Source organism: Bombyx mandarina, chromosome 04 (genome assembly GCF_030267445.1).
Source record: "Bombyx mandarina strain Sakado chromosome 04, ASM3026744v2".
NCBI lineage: Eukaryota > Metazoa > Arthropoda > Insecta > Lepidoptera > Bombycidae > Bombyx > Bombyx mandarina.
Genome location: NC_143211.1, coordinates 15,798,315 through 15,812,638, shown reverse-complemented (window position 1 = coordinate 15,812,638; position 14,324 = coordinate 15,798,315). Strand labels below are relative to the sequence as shown.

Sequence of the window (14,324 nt, the reverse complement as noted above, 5' to 3'; positions counted from 1 at the left end):
GAATTGGCGGTAGTTCTTTTAGACGTTCAACAAGTGTGTACTTTCATTTATGTTTAATAAAAAAAAATGATTTGATTGATTTGAACAATGTGTTCAATGCCTACTACAAAAACACACACAGCATGTGTATCCACGAACGACTTCATAATGAAGGAATAACTTCGTGTAATAATAATTACTAGTTGTCCCCCGGTAGTCGAAATTCGACTATAATTAATTGAAATTATTACTTTGTACACTATTCTATTATACTTCTATAATCACAGATTTCGCCAAGACTACACTTTAGACAAATGTTAATAAAGACAGACAATATTTAATCTAATTTCAATTTGAAAACAGACTATAAGCAATAAGAAAAGCTTATCAATAAACAAATAGTATGCATGCGTTTGTGTGTTGTGTCAAATACATGATAGTGTGTGTAAAGTTTTGTATGTATTTTTTAAGAATCATTTAAAAAAATATTGACATTCTGCACTCCTTCTCTATATTCTCTTTAAGTGTGGGTAATTTCATACTCCTCCGTCCGTGCAATTTTCGTAAAAAGGGGTACAACGCTTTTGCTTCACGTATTAATATATAGGTGTTCGATTTTTTTCTAATTTTAATAATTGCCCACGATGTGGTAGAACATTCTTTTTTTTTTTATAGCCTTTGTAGACAGACGAGGATACGGCCCACCTGATGGTGAGTGGTTACCGTCGCCCATGGACTTCAGCAATGCCAAGGGCAGAGCCAAGCCGCTGCCTACCGCTTATTCTACCTATTTCTGTCTTCAAATAGTCACACCTTCTTGCTTGGAGAATGGGATAGCTAAAATAAGACAGTTTGTTGTTCATGTTTCATTGTACGTACATAATATATTATTTCTGTATGTACTACGCGAATGATACTCTTACAAAAACATAATCTGTATTAAATGTAGAAAAACACGCTTTAGCTCTATTATGAAACATTTCATATGAATCAAGGAACAAACTTAGAAGTAATACGTTCTTTTAAGTAATGTTCTGTAAATACATGGCGACGTAGCTACCTAATAAAGTACCTACGCCGACTTTTTCAATAGAAGGTGAATGTAGTTTATTCTGGTATTATGCTCAATAAATATGATAACTTTGGAGACGGGCGTATGGCGTGAGGGTAGGTATTATCGTCTATTTGTGGATACGACTGATGCGGAACAAAATAACTATAGACACCAATATCGGGTCACAAGATTCGTAATTTTTTTTTTAAATTTAATGCCCTAGTAGGCAGTCGAGCATACGGCCTACCAAATTTCGCGTTAAGATTCCTTTGAGCTCGCGTTCTCGCTTGTGATCGCCACTCTGTGATGAAATGGTTAACAACCCTAACGAAGGTACCACGGGCTTCGAGTTCGGTTGCCGGTCGGAGATTATGTCATTGCTAAAGATATTTGTAATTCAGAGTCTGGATATGTTTTTTTTTTTTCTTATTGCCCTTGTAGGCAAACGAGCGTGCGGCCAACTTCGTGGGGTCATGATTTTCATAAAATTATCGTTTTGTTGTTTATTCATTGTTGGGAGTGACAGTGACAGACCTTGCGTAGTAAGACGACTGCTTGCATCTCAATCGGTGGTGGTGTAATTTCCAAATGTGTGTAACATCGCTCTGATATGGTATGGTTTGATATGTGTATAACAAGTAATATCGTTTTGGTTTATACAACTTGAAGTCGTCGTGGCCTAAGGGATAAAACGTCCGGTCCATTCGTGTGTAGTGATGCGTCAGTGTTCGAATCCCGCAGGCGGATACCAATTTTCCTAATTAAACTGTGAAGGAATAACATCGTTTAATAAAAATCAAACCCGCAAAATTATAATTTGCGTAATTACCGGTGGTAGTCTCTTGCGAATCCGCAAAGGTAGGTACCACCATCCTGCCTATTTCTGCCGTGAAGCAGTAATGCGTTTTGGTTTGAAGGGTGGGGCAGCCGTTGTAACTATGAGCCCTTTGAACTCATATCTCAAGGTGGGTGGCGGCATTTATATTGTCTATGGGCTCTTAACCGTAACCACTTAACACCAGGTGGGCTGTGAGCTTGTCCACCTCCTCCTCGAGTCGCGTTCCTCATGTCTGAGGGTCGTGACCACCATCACCCATGAGCTTCAATTTTAGGATCTTTTTCCACTTTCCCCTGTCCACGGCGTCATGCAGCGCGCTGTACACTGTACTGTCCAAAGCGGTGCGGATCTGATCGGACCAACGAGTATGGCTGCGGCCTCTAGATCTGTTGCCTTCAACTTTCCCTGTGATCATAAGTTTTTCCAGGTTATCGCCGTCTTTCCTCGCAATGTGACCAAAATATTCGAGGATCCGCTTCAGACATACAGTAGACAGTCTGATTTTGATGCCCAGTTGCTTCAATATCGACACGTTAGTCCGGAAGGCTGTCCACGGAATTCTTAGCATTCGTCTCCAACACCACATTTCGAAAGCATCGATGCGCATTCGGTCTGCTGCTTTCAACGTCCATGTCTCAGCTCCATACAAGAAGATAGAGAAAACAAGAGTCCGCACCAGTCTGGTTTTAGTTTTCAGGCCTATGCCTCTATTCTTCCAGATCTTCTGTAGCTGAGACATCGCACTTTTAGTTGTTAATTAATTTTACTTTTTTAATTGTCCACCTACGTATGCAATAAATAAATAAACATTATACAACTGTACTATACTAATTAATTATATAAATGTATCTCTTGCATTCTCATCCTTCATTTTACTTAACATTTCCATTGAACCCTTTTCTGGGTTGCCAAAGAGCGTTGACGACATCCAGACGGCTGGTCGTAAAACAATAAGCCAGGTCATACTGTCTTGACAGAGTATTCCATTACCAAATAGCGGATAATAATTCTGGCTAAGGCTGTTTATGTGTGAAAATAAGCAATTCCAAGAATAATCTTAAATTATATACATAATTATTGTACTAATCATACAGCTAATCTTTCTAGGAACCCTTACTTTGAACAAAGTAGCAATATTATTCATGCAACAATATGTGAGAGTAACTTGAAATACAAGTCACAAACTTATGTAAGAAAACTGTCAAATAATAATCCTTACATGATCGCGTATTAAAGAGATGAGGAATAATTACTGTACAAGAATATATAAAATAATAATTACTTCAATACAACCACTATATACTCTTTTTAATACGCTTTTATTAGCTTCAGACGCATGTATGTTTGTAACGGAATCTTTGAACATGATTTTGACCCCCTTCAAAATTTAGGATACTTATTAAGGACCGATGACAATTCAATATTACAAAAAATTAAAAAAAAATGAAAATTGAAAAATTTGAAATTCAACTAAAAAATTAGAAATAAATAATAGTTTAAAAAACTAACAAAAATACGCTTTTATACAAAATCCAACTAAAAAATAGATATTTTTTTTATAAATTTGAATTAAAAATAGTGTAAGAAAAAATGATTTTATTGTAAAAAAGCGTGGGGTGCTTTTCAGGATATTATCAAAATAACCTTTCTACTCATATCTGTTCATAAAATATTTATAACTACTGATACCATGCACACCACGCTTTTTTTAAAAGCGTATTTTTTTAGTTTTTTTAAACTATTATTTATTAATAAATAAAACAGTTCTTACTAACAACTGAACAGGTGATACATAGTTAAGATAACATTCATACTAATAATATAATTTTAGCAAAACAATTTGTTGGCTATTAATTTCGGGTAACAGTAAAGAAACAACGGATCAACACTATAACTATACTGAGACCTTAGAACTCATATCTCAAGGCAGATGTCTTACCACTTAACACCAAGTGGGCTGTGAGCTCGTCCAACCAACTAGGCAATAAAAAACACATAAGAAATCACAAATCAATTCATGGTGTTCGCTAATCGCGTATAAGTTGCGCCGATCTCGAAGGAGCTCTGTTGAGAGCAATTTCACTCGGCTCCTTATCTCTGGGTGGCCCGGCTGCGCTGTGACGCGAGGTTATTTACGCGCCCGGCGCCGCCCCTAATCCCCTATTTATTCCGCGAGATGTATCTGAAAATTAGGGATCACGTCTGAGCGGTATCCCGGGTGGCTGGTTAATTTGTGGGATCCTAGGGTGTTTCGTTACTCCGTACAATGTCGGGCTTCGGCGTGTTAGAACGCGCTAAACAAGGCTATATTTAATGAAATGTAAACTGTGATTTATGAACGAAATTACTTAATTTTGTTTACTCGATTCGTTTTAGAGACGCTTCTCTAACGTAAGAATAAATACGGAGGCTATACGAGATGAAGGGATCTAAAACGTAAAATTCATTGATATATCCAATCAAGTACGGATTGATCTTAACGAGGGGAATTGTTGCTATCGGACCTAATAACAGGAGATCTGCTTCGCAATCGTCGTTCGTTTCCCGAGGGTGATTCTCGATTGTTTTTTATCCCATTCACCGTCACTTAACTCAGGCCCATGTCCCCATTTTTCCCGGTCCTTACACACTAACGGGTGATTGGGCTCATATAGGGTTGTCGAAGAATTGAACACAAACTATCCCGTGTCTTGTTTTTGTCAAAGTATTATATACATAGTCCTACAGCAAATAACTACTATTGGCATTGTTGCTAATAACAGGATGACTGTCCGCATGAATTAAAGATTATTTTAAAACAAAGAAGTTCATAAGTCAGGGACTAAAAGTTATTTGGCAGCCCTGTCGGGGTCTAAGCATAGGAAGTGTTTTAAAGCGACCATCGAACGGAATGGGTATGTTAGTGTGTATCGGAAAACGAAAGGGAACTCTGAAACGGCGATTACAAACGTAATGTCGCTTTATACTGGGGACGACATGTGGGGAGACGGTAATGCTATTTCAACAGGCCATAGTATTACTGCCAGTATTTTTCAACACACTTAACCTAGAATAAATAGAACGAAACGTGGCGCATTTTCTTTATTTGCCAATGTAGATTATTCTTTCAGGGGACACCGCAAAAATTCCACTAAAAGAATTCATCCGGGATTCACTCAGTAAGAGTTGCAACAAACCGAGAGCACTAGCAAGAGTCCTAATGGGGCACTGTGCATTACGAAGGCACAAGCTAGGCCGTACTGCTACTCCAGTCTGCAGATATTGTGAGGAAAAGGAAAAGAAGCCTTTTGGCCATACTGTGTGATTGTTGTGCCTTAAGCAGCAAAAGATGCTCACTTACACTTTAGAGACCATACTCTTTAGGTGAAGAATATGTGTCCACGGAAAGTTGTCGTGCTTATTCCGAATTTGGGCCTTCTTCTTCTCTCTGAGGGTCGTGACCACCTCCTCCAAATTTGGGCCTAAAATCTCTAACACTCAGAGGGTTACAGTGATAGGTTTTATAATGCCCCCACACTTTGCGAACATCAATAAATCCCGTATACCAAAAAAGTTTAACAAAGATATTATCCGCACAAGACGGATGAAGCGTGAATTTGAAATTTACATTATGCGTCTTCTTCGTGCTCTAAAGGATAAGACGCCCGGCGCTTTCGCATCGAGCCATACCACTGAGCCAATTCGTTTTCTCGAATGAAATATGTACTAAACGTAACTCCACCAAGCCTTTTACTATGAAGGAATAACATCATGTAATATAAATCAAACCCAAATCTACTAGTCGATTCTGATTTGCGTAATTACTGGTCGTAGGGCTGTGTAATTTCTGAGTCTAAAATATTTAGATTACATAAATAATTATAATAAACATTTCATGTGGAGAGGCATTGCTGAAGTCCATGGGCGACGGTAACCACTCACCATCAGGTGGGCCGTATGCTCGTCTGCCTACAAGGGCAATAAATATATATATTTATATATATCGGAAGACGAGCGCGATTGTAGTTAGAGAACAAAATGCCTGTCTGAAAAGTCACACTGCAAATAGGGTATCTTTTACCGCCTCGCAGTTTTTAATTGCGCCGTTTACAACCTCAAATGGTTTTATTAGTCCGCACGTATAGGTACCACCACCCCGTTTATTTCTGCCACGAAACGTGTGGAATGCGTAATGTGTTTCGGTTCGAAAAGTAGGGTAGCCGTTGTACCATAGAAATGTGTCTTAGAACTCACGTCTCAAGTTGGGTAACGGTGCGTTGTTGATGTCCGTGGGCTCCAGTAACCAATTAACACGAGGTGGACCGTGAGCTCATTCACCAACTAAACAAAAAAAAATTAATATTTCCCAGGAACATTATCCTGCCGACCCTAAACGGCGTCAGAAGGCGCGAATACACTCAAGTTTCCCGATTACAAGACCACGAAACGTGAGGTGAAATATTTGTAGTCACAAAGACTGCGAATGAAACCCAAAGTAGGTACCTACTGGACCCTAAATGTACTGTGAATTTTAACTAGTACGGGAACGTGTCCAAGTCGCGTAAACGATATTAGAGTATTTATTTAGGTATTCCATGACAGGGCATTTCATTATCGATTATTTAACGTGCATCTTCTGAGTTCATTCTGAGTTGCTATTGCTCTTTGTATCGTCCTCTTTCTCCTCCTCGCGTCGTATTCCTCAATTCCAAGGCTCGTGACCACCCTTCTGTATCACTTTCTCTTGCACGATTTTTCTCCATATGTTTCTGTCTCTGGCGGTGTGGAGGGCGTTGTGAAATGTTGAATCCCATCCACTTAACCGGTCACGATGAGTCTCGAAGTTGTTTCCATCCTTCCTTGAAATGTAACCGAAGTATTCGGATGACGGCCGCAAGGAAATTTTGCTACGTCCTAATATTGCATAATTCCTATTTTATATCTAAATGGACTGAAATCGGAAAATAGAAAAACCGGGAAATAAAAACATCAAAACAGCATCACAGCAGCGCGTTAAATTCGTAAATGGATTAAAAAACAAACGTGTGGCACTCGGGAACTGCCGCAGTAAAGCTATTGCATAGCATTTTTTATCAACTTATGCAATTATAATTAGACAATGATAATTTAATATAAAAAAAATAATAAAACAAGACCACGCTATATTAAACATTAATAAAAGCAAAACATTAACTGTCCCCTCCACACTCATAAGCTAGACCGCGCGAGAGAGAAATGGGCAGACTTTTCATGATGCGCATGCAGTGTGACGTCACGCCACGCGCTTATTCACAAACACTACACAAGCGCAACGTGTGAATGTGTTGAACGCGAGCTACATAGTAGGCGTACTAGGGGTGTCAGGTTATTTTCGTTACGGAATTCGGCGGATTCAGTCACCGCGCTCAAAGCCCGCGATAAAATCTATGCAATAGCTTAAAAAAAAAAAACTTCACCCTTCTCCAGTAATTTCTAAAGTCCGTATTAGGTGTACAATAACATTTTTAGGCAAGTGACCCTCTCGCTACCGTCCTGCGTTGCGTATTCGAACGTTTTCAAGCGAACCGTCGAACGAATGGTGACAAAGCAGAATTACTTTTAAGCGGAAATTTCGCGTGCTCACCGTAATAATGACCGAAATGAAAAGCTCCGTCGTCGGCCGCAAACAAACCGAAACCAACTAAAAGTTTTAAGTTGCGAAGTTCGACTCTCGTCGGAATTGCGTGAAGCGACGAGTCCTCGTTTACGGAGCGAACGGCTCGTCCGATTTGACTAATGACAGACCGAATTCTTCTTGTGCTGAATGATTGGGACGATAACTAATTGTTCCCTAGGCGGCTTCCGGCCGAATTGTTTTAGTTACGACGAGTTAGTTTACTAATATTTACCGATCTGTCTTTATGCCTGAAACTAAGCCACAACGGACCACGTTGCTCATAACAAATTTTACTATAAAAAATTTACTGGTGGTAGCCTCTTGAAAGTCGGCACGGGTAGGTACCACCATGCCGCCTATTTCTGCCGTGAAGGAGTAATGCGTTTCGGTTTGAAGAGTGGGACAACCGTTGTAACTATACTGAGACCTTAGAACTTATATCTCAAGGTGGGTGGCGCGTTTACCTTGTAGATGTTTATGGGCTTCGGTAACCACTTAACCATTGTGGTGGGCTGTAAGCACGTACACCCATCTAAGCAATAAAAAAAAAACTTCAAACCCAAACTCTATACAAGAGTATTCGACTTAAAATTTGAATTTAAAGAAAAAGCTTTTTATACAAACGCGCTTATAAATAAGCAAATTCACGATCAAAAAAATTTTAGCCACACTTATTTATTTACAAAGCAGTATATTATATAATCAGGATAAGTAAATAACAGGACTGACCTCGCCTCTACGGTCCACACTCCAACTCTAATGAGACCGTATTTCTCCATTGTGGTAGTCTGGTAGTCTGTAGGCATTGAGAATTTAAATTGTCGGCCTCACAAAGCCGGTTTCGGGATAATTCAATCTGCCAGGAAACTGAGGCATTGTCCAGTCCTTGTTCTATACAATACAACTTCAGTTACGATAAATAACTATTCTTACGTGGTTACGATGGTATATCAAGACAATTAATATTTTAACATAATTTTAAGCGTGTATCAACTGTCCCATAAAATTGTCACAAATTACTTTTAAGATTCATCCACCATATAGGTATCATCAATATTTTTTGCGAAAAGAACATTGGAGTCACTTTTCGAAAAATTTTTCAATTCATAAAAATGTTTTCATAAAATATTAAAAAAATATTGTGAATTTAATTTAAAAAATACCTTTACGATGCAATCTCGTTGTCTCGGTAAACGTTTAAAATACCTTACAGTTTCCGTGGTCGCGTGAAAATAATAGAATGACAACAAAAAATATAAGATTAAACTGTAAGAAAATATAATTATCGCGGAAACCGCGGAAAATATGATATTTCTTAATTGTTTCAAAAGCTTGCGCTAATGCAAACCATGTCAATAAAAGCACGTATATTATTATTGGGTACCTACATAATATGTCTAACAATCAGTTGTTTAATAAAATATATAAACTAAATAAAATAAAACTTATACAATTATAAAAACTGTAAAATTTTATTAAAAATTCTCGAACAATGACTATGCGACTGACTAAGACTTGTAATTATTTATATTATTCTTTTATATCTATCCGTACACTTTATTCGCTAACAATACCTTTAAACACAAAGTAAACATTAAGCGTCATTTTAAAATTACCATGAAACTCCCGCCATGAGAAAGGACGGGGCTCAAAAACGAATGCTTCCCGACCGTTTGAACCTATTCAAAGTAATCACCATGAATTGTGATTGCGTTTAATAAAATTGTTTAAAAACACCGGCTAACGGCTTAATGACGGCCCTGGAAATATGCCATGGGAATTTTACCATGTGAGACTGCATGCAATCAGCCTTTTTACTTTAGCAAAACTGCCCATGTGTGCAACTACCAATTATGGATCATTCTAGCATTTATATTTTACGTTTAATGCACACAAGACAGTTATTATTTATTTAAAAAAAACAATACTTATATAATTGAAATTTAATAATATTTCATGACATTTAGGAATCCCTAACCTCATGATTTATTGTACACAAAACATTTTGAGCAAAAATTGATTTAAAGAATGTTTTAATGCAACTATTAAAATGTCCAACCCAATCACTAATTCTGTTTTTCTTTATCCACAGATGGCGCCATTGCGATATGCCCACGTGATTTTTGCCTTCCTTGCCGCTAATTATATCATGGTACGTATATCTTACATGAATAAGAACTTAACTCTATACAAGGAAGTGCATGAAAATAACGCATGGTCTACTAATATGGTCATTTTAAACAACAGTTCGTGCCATCCGTATCTCACTAGCCACTAGAGCAGTGAGATATCGATTCGATTATCGATGTTGATAGAAGATCTTGGATGCCAGAGCCGCTTCGTGTAGTTTAAATGTGCCAATAATTATTTAATTTTTTACTTAAATTTAAGTTTTAATAAAAAATTTAGGCGTAAACTATTATTGAGCATATATTATTGACCAAATTGTTTAATTGTAATAACTGTTTAGTAAGAATGTAGCTCAAAACGAAAATATACATTAAAGAGACGAATTTACGGAATGTATTCAGTGTTCCGCAGCAATTAGTGGCGGGCGCCAATAAATCGCGATGGAAATATCGATAACGTGATCTAGTGTCGTGCTCGACGTGCCGTGAACAAATCGATTTTAATGAATGGTTATCGATAACGTAATAAGCTTTTTTCAAATGGAAATACAAGTCCACTGTGAATCTACGTCGTATTTACGGGTAACTCGACTGTTTCCATCAATACGCACCAATGAATCGTGTGAACAATTATCGCGGCCCACGCGAAACTGAACGCAAAATACAAACACATTCTTGTTCTCGGATGCGTTCCATTCTCCAATCTGCATAATGCGCAGCACTCATTTACCGAACGTTTGTGAACGACAAATGAAGCGGTGGAACAAAACGTTTTAAAATCGCCAGTTTCGAATGACCTTTGTCTTTGAGGCCGCTGTTTACCTGAACAGATCTACGCCAGATGGTCTTCCGGTTTGCAAACGCAAATATTCGCGAGAGCCCACGTCTTTAATGGCGCGTAAACAGTGAACACTGATTGTACGCTTCGGGTAATGTCCGTTTAGTTATTTCCTGTTTCCGCGCAATCATTCAGATCATTTATCATATTTTTAAAGAGATAAAATTCAGTTTCTATTAAAAAGCTTATATCAGAATTCCAACGCTACTACTGTCTTGCGTATGTAGGTACGTTTATACCACCTACTCCAAAATTAATTAATAGATGATTGGTTTCGATATCTCAGCGGCGAACGCTACTACATACCTGCCACAGGCTATGTACTCCTGGTAATTCAATAGACATTTTCACTTAATCATTCAGTTGATTAGTGTTTAATTATGATTTAATGGTGACGTACATACACATAAATTGTGAGGTAATTAACAAAGACGCACCCAGAACAATTTATGTGTATAAATTTACAGTTATTGATGATTTATGTATTATGATATCACATAGCTTCATTATAAGGTGTACATTATTATTTTTTATTGTTTATAGTCTAAGTCTTAGACTATTGAGCGTAAATTCCGTCACCCACCTAACATGACAGTTCTAGTTTTATTGTACAAAGACTACCCCATCCTTTAATCCTAGACGCATAACTGTTTCGCGGCAAATATAGGCAGAGTAGTGATACCTACCACTATTTCGGCCCATCCACCCACCCGTACGGTTTCATAAGACACCCTAACACCAGTGTTAAAAATATCGTTATTCTTTAATTAGATTTAAAAATAATGAATCACGTTTTATTCCTTTTCAAGTGCTATTAAGATAATTCTAAAGAAATCTTCACCAACGCTTAGAGGTGGAATTTCCAATAACTCCAATAGTCATGCAACTTTTCTTTAAGTGCTTCTACTTTTGTCAGTTTTTCTGGAGCATTATTATGCACGAATTTCACTGGTATGTACTGAGCTCGTACCACCACCAAATAAGGCACCACTAAGATATCTCTACCGCATAGCAGTCAAGCACTAAGGTTTGAAAGATAAAACAGCTCTTACAACACAATCGAATAACCTCAACTCGCCATCTTTACAGGCTGCAGACACGTATGCCTTCGAAGGCAATGAATCATAACTCAACGGGGTTGACGGCATTCAGGGCGTGGCAACTGCGGAAAACCATTAGCATCAGGCAAACGAGCAAAATCTTCAAACAATTTGTATTTTGTAAACAATAACGGCATTGTCGGGTGTCAGCCATCTTGAAACATTTTACCTAAAACAATAACTACTATTGCCCGCAACACTTAAAATAGTTAAATATTAAATCTCAACAACCCAACCTCAAATTATTTACCCTTTCAAAGCCCGGAGGCGACGCCACTTGACAGCCAAAGTCAACCAACGTAATATCCGGAACGATTTGTAACGCAGCCTCCTCGTCTTCGTATCTCGAATTTTTAATCAAGTAACCGTCGGATAGCGCTAATTTGAATAACGGCCCGCCGGTGGCCAGCGAAAGGGTTGTTTTAGGGTTCCGCACTAACAATGCTTCGCTAAGAACGGTCCTCTAATGGCCTAGAACTTAATGGTACGGGTAAACTTAGGAATTTGCATTTTAAATGACATCTGTTATTGTGCCAGGGAAATCGTATTTCTGCCCGTGGAATTAGGATGTGGACGTTTTGACCCGTGCCGGTTCCGGACGGGTCGAATTGCGTGACCCATTCCATTACGGCGCTAATAAGGATTAAGCGAACGGGATTAGTTTTAAGAGCACAAACTCGTTTCTGTCTGTGCCCATTGTAAGGTTTAGAGGTCAAAGCCATTCAAAAGTACCTACATTTATTGTAAATAATTAATTCGTATGAATAGAAATTTTCGTTTAATTAAAACTTCTTTGCATTCTAACATTCAATTGGTGGGACTGATATCAAACTCGGGAAATCTCAACTGCTACACTTAACTAATCAATTGTGAAAGTTTTCACTGCTTAAGGAAAATCTAAAGCTAGAATCAAGTACTCTAGAAGCACTACAGTTAAAACGGAGAAAACGAAAGTGATTTACATTAATTACATTATTAAATTTCTATTATTATTTTTGTTAACAAAATCTACCAGTGCTTTTTTCTTCCAAATAGAAATGGTGCAGGTCTATTGAATCTTGACACGTCACGTGACATCATTGGCTGAATAAGTTGTGTATCGATCACAAGTACTAAACAAATTAGGTTCCGTCGTAAACTTGTAGCAGTATCAGTATCATAGAATAGACAATATATAACTAGAACTCAAATCGCGGTAACGACATTTTAAAGTTACGTTTGCTTACATGTATGTATAACAGTTCCGAACAACATTTGGACCGTCGCGTCGGTCTATTGGGCAACGGCTCCGACTCCGGTGGATGATCCTTCCTTAGTGTTTTCTACAAAAGCTAAAAACATCTTGCAGTATTCCAAAATGAAGTTAAAAATATCCTTTATTTATCTTAGAGAACCTTACTTCAAGCTACATGTACCGATGTTCGTGTATTTTTCTAACATTAAACTGGCGAATCTCAATTATGTAATTTGCATACCTATTAAGCGCCGTATACACTTCGCCATTTTTGTTCGCGGCCCGCCTCCCCGAACCAGTTACCGCCTTTTTTATGTACAAATTATGGTCGTTCGAAAAATAGTTCATCGTGGAAATTACTTAATGATACAGCTACTTTCACGATGAAAATTTTGTTAGCATTTCTTGGCGGTGCTTCGTAAAATTACGAAAACTAAAGTAAAATTCGCATGTCACCTGAAGTTAGGCTAAATCGCATTATAGAAAACATTCTTGTTATCGTTTGATAGCACAAAGCACAAATGTTCACAATTGACTTCCACTATGAAGGAATAACATCGTGTAATAAAAATCAAACCCGCAAAATTATAATTTGCGTAATTACTGGTGGTAGGACCTCTTGTGAGTACCATCACCCTGCCGTGAAGCAGTAATGCGTTTAGTTTGAAGGGTGAGGCAACCGTTGTAACTATACTTGAAACCTTAAAACTTATATCTCAAGGTGGGTGGCGCATTTACGTTATAGATGTCTATGGGCTCCAGTAACCATTTAACACCAGGTGGGCTGTGAGCTCGTCCATCCACCTAAGCAATAAAAAAAACAAAGGAATGGAATAATGAATGAATGAATGATTCATTTTATTTCAGACAACAACAAGTCCATATCTGTACATAGTATCATTGAAACATACTTAAAATTATCAAAACTAATCAAAGAAAAAAAATACATTTATTAAAAATAATTATCAGTTCAATACATTTAAAATAATCCATTCAACTGATACTCATTTCGAATGTCTTAATCAACGGATGTCTGCGTAGACCGACATGACGGTCAGAATTTTGTTCAGTATTTGTAGATAAATTTACAAGCTTTTACGAAACTACTATGAACGTAATACGGTTGTTTGCTAAATTTCTTTTATTAGTCAAAAGATAACATTATATGAGTTCCAATAATGACATCGGCTCCAGAAAGCTAAGTTCCTCTCCCTAGTTGTAAATCCTGTTGCCGTTGTTCTTAAAAGCACAATCTGGCCATTGATGTGAAGTGAACTAATACTAGCGTTCCTCCCTGATGCGAGAAACGCGAAAACACCAAGTACTTCAAACGCCATTTTGCGATTAAAAAAATCTCAATAATAATCTTAACAAAATCATTGTACAGTTTTTTATATCTCCGAACATATACCAGACGAGCTGAGCCACTTAATTTCGCCTACCTTAAAAAATATTTGTCTTTTTTTTTTGCAAAATAATTCCCTAGATCACAAAGAAATAAAAATAAGAAAAGAATC

The 14,324-nt window shown here is 37.6% G+C and overlaps 1 protein-coding gene across 5 annotated transcripts in view; it reads left to right on the top strand.

Annotated features, from left to right (window-relative positions):
- The window catches only part of caps (capricious), a 476,818-nt gene that overhangs the window by 452,776 nt on the left and 9,718 nt on the right, over window positions 1-14,324 (top strand). For all 5 annotated transcript variants that reach the window (XM_089727184.1, XM_028180283.2, XM_089727186.1 and 2 more), the window contains one exon: window positions 9,599-9,658. In XM_089727184.1, coding sequence (XP_089583310.1) covers window positions 9,599-9,658 — 60 coding nt within the window. The remainder of the gene's footprint in view (window positions 1-9,598; window positions 9,659-14,324) is intronic.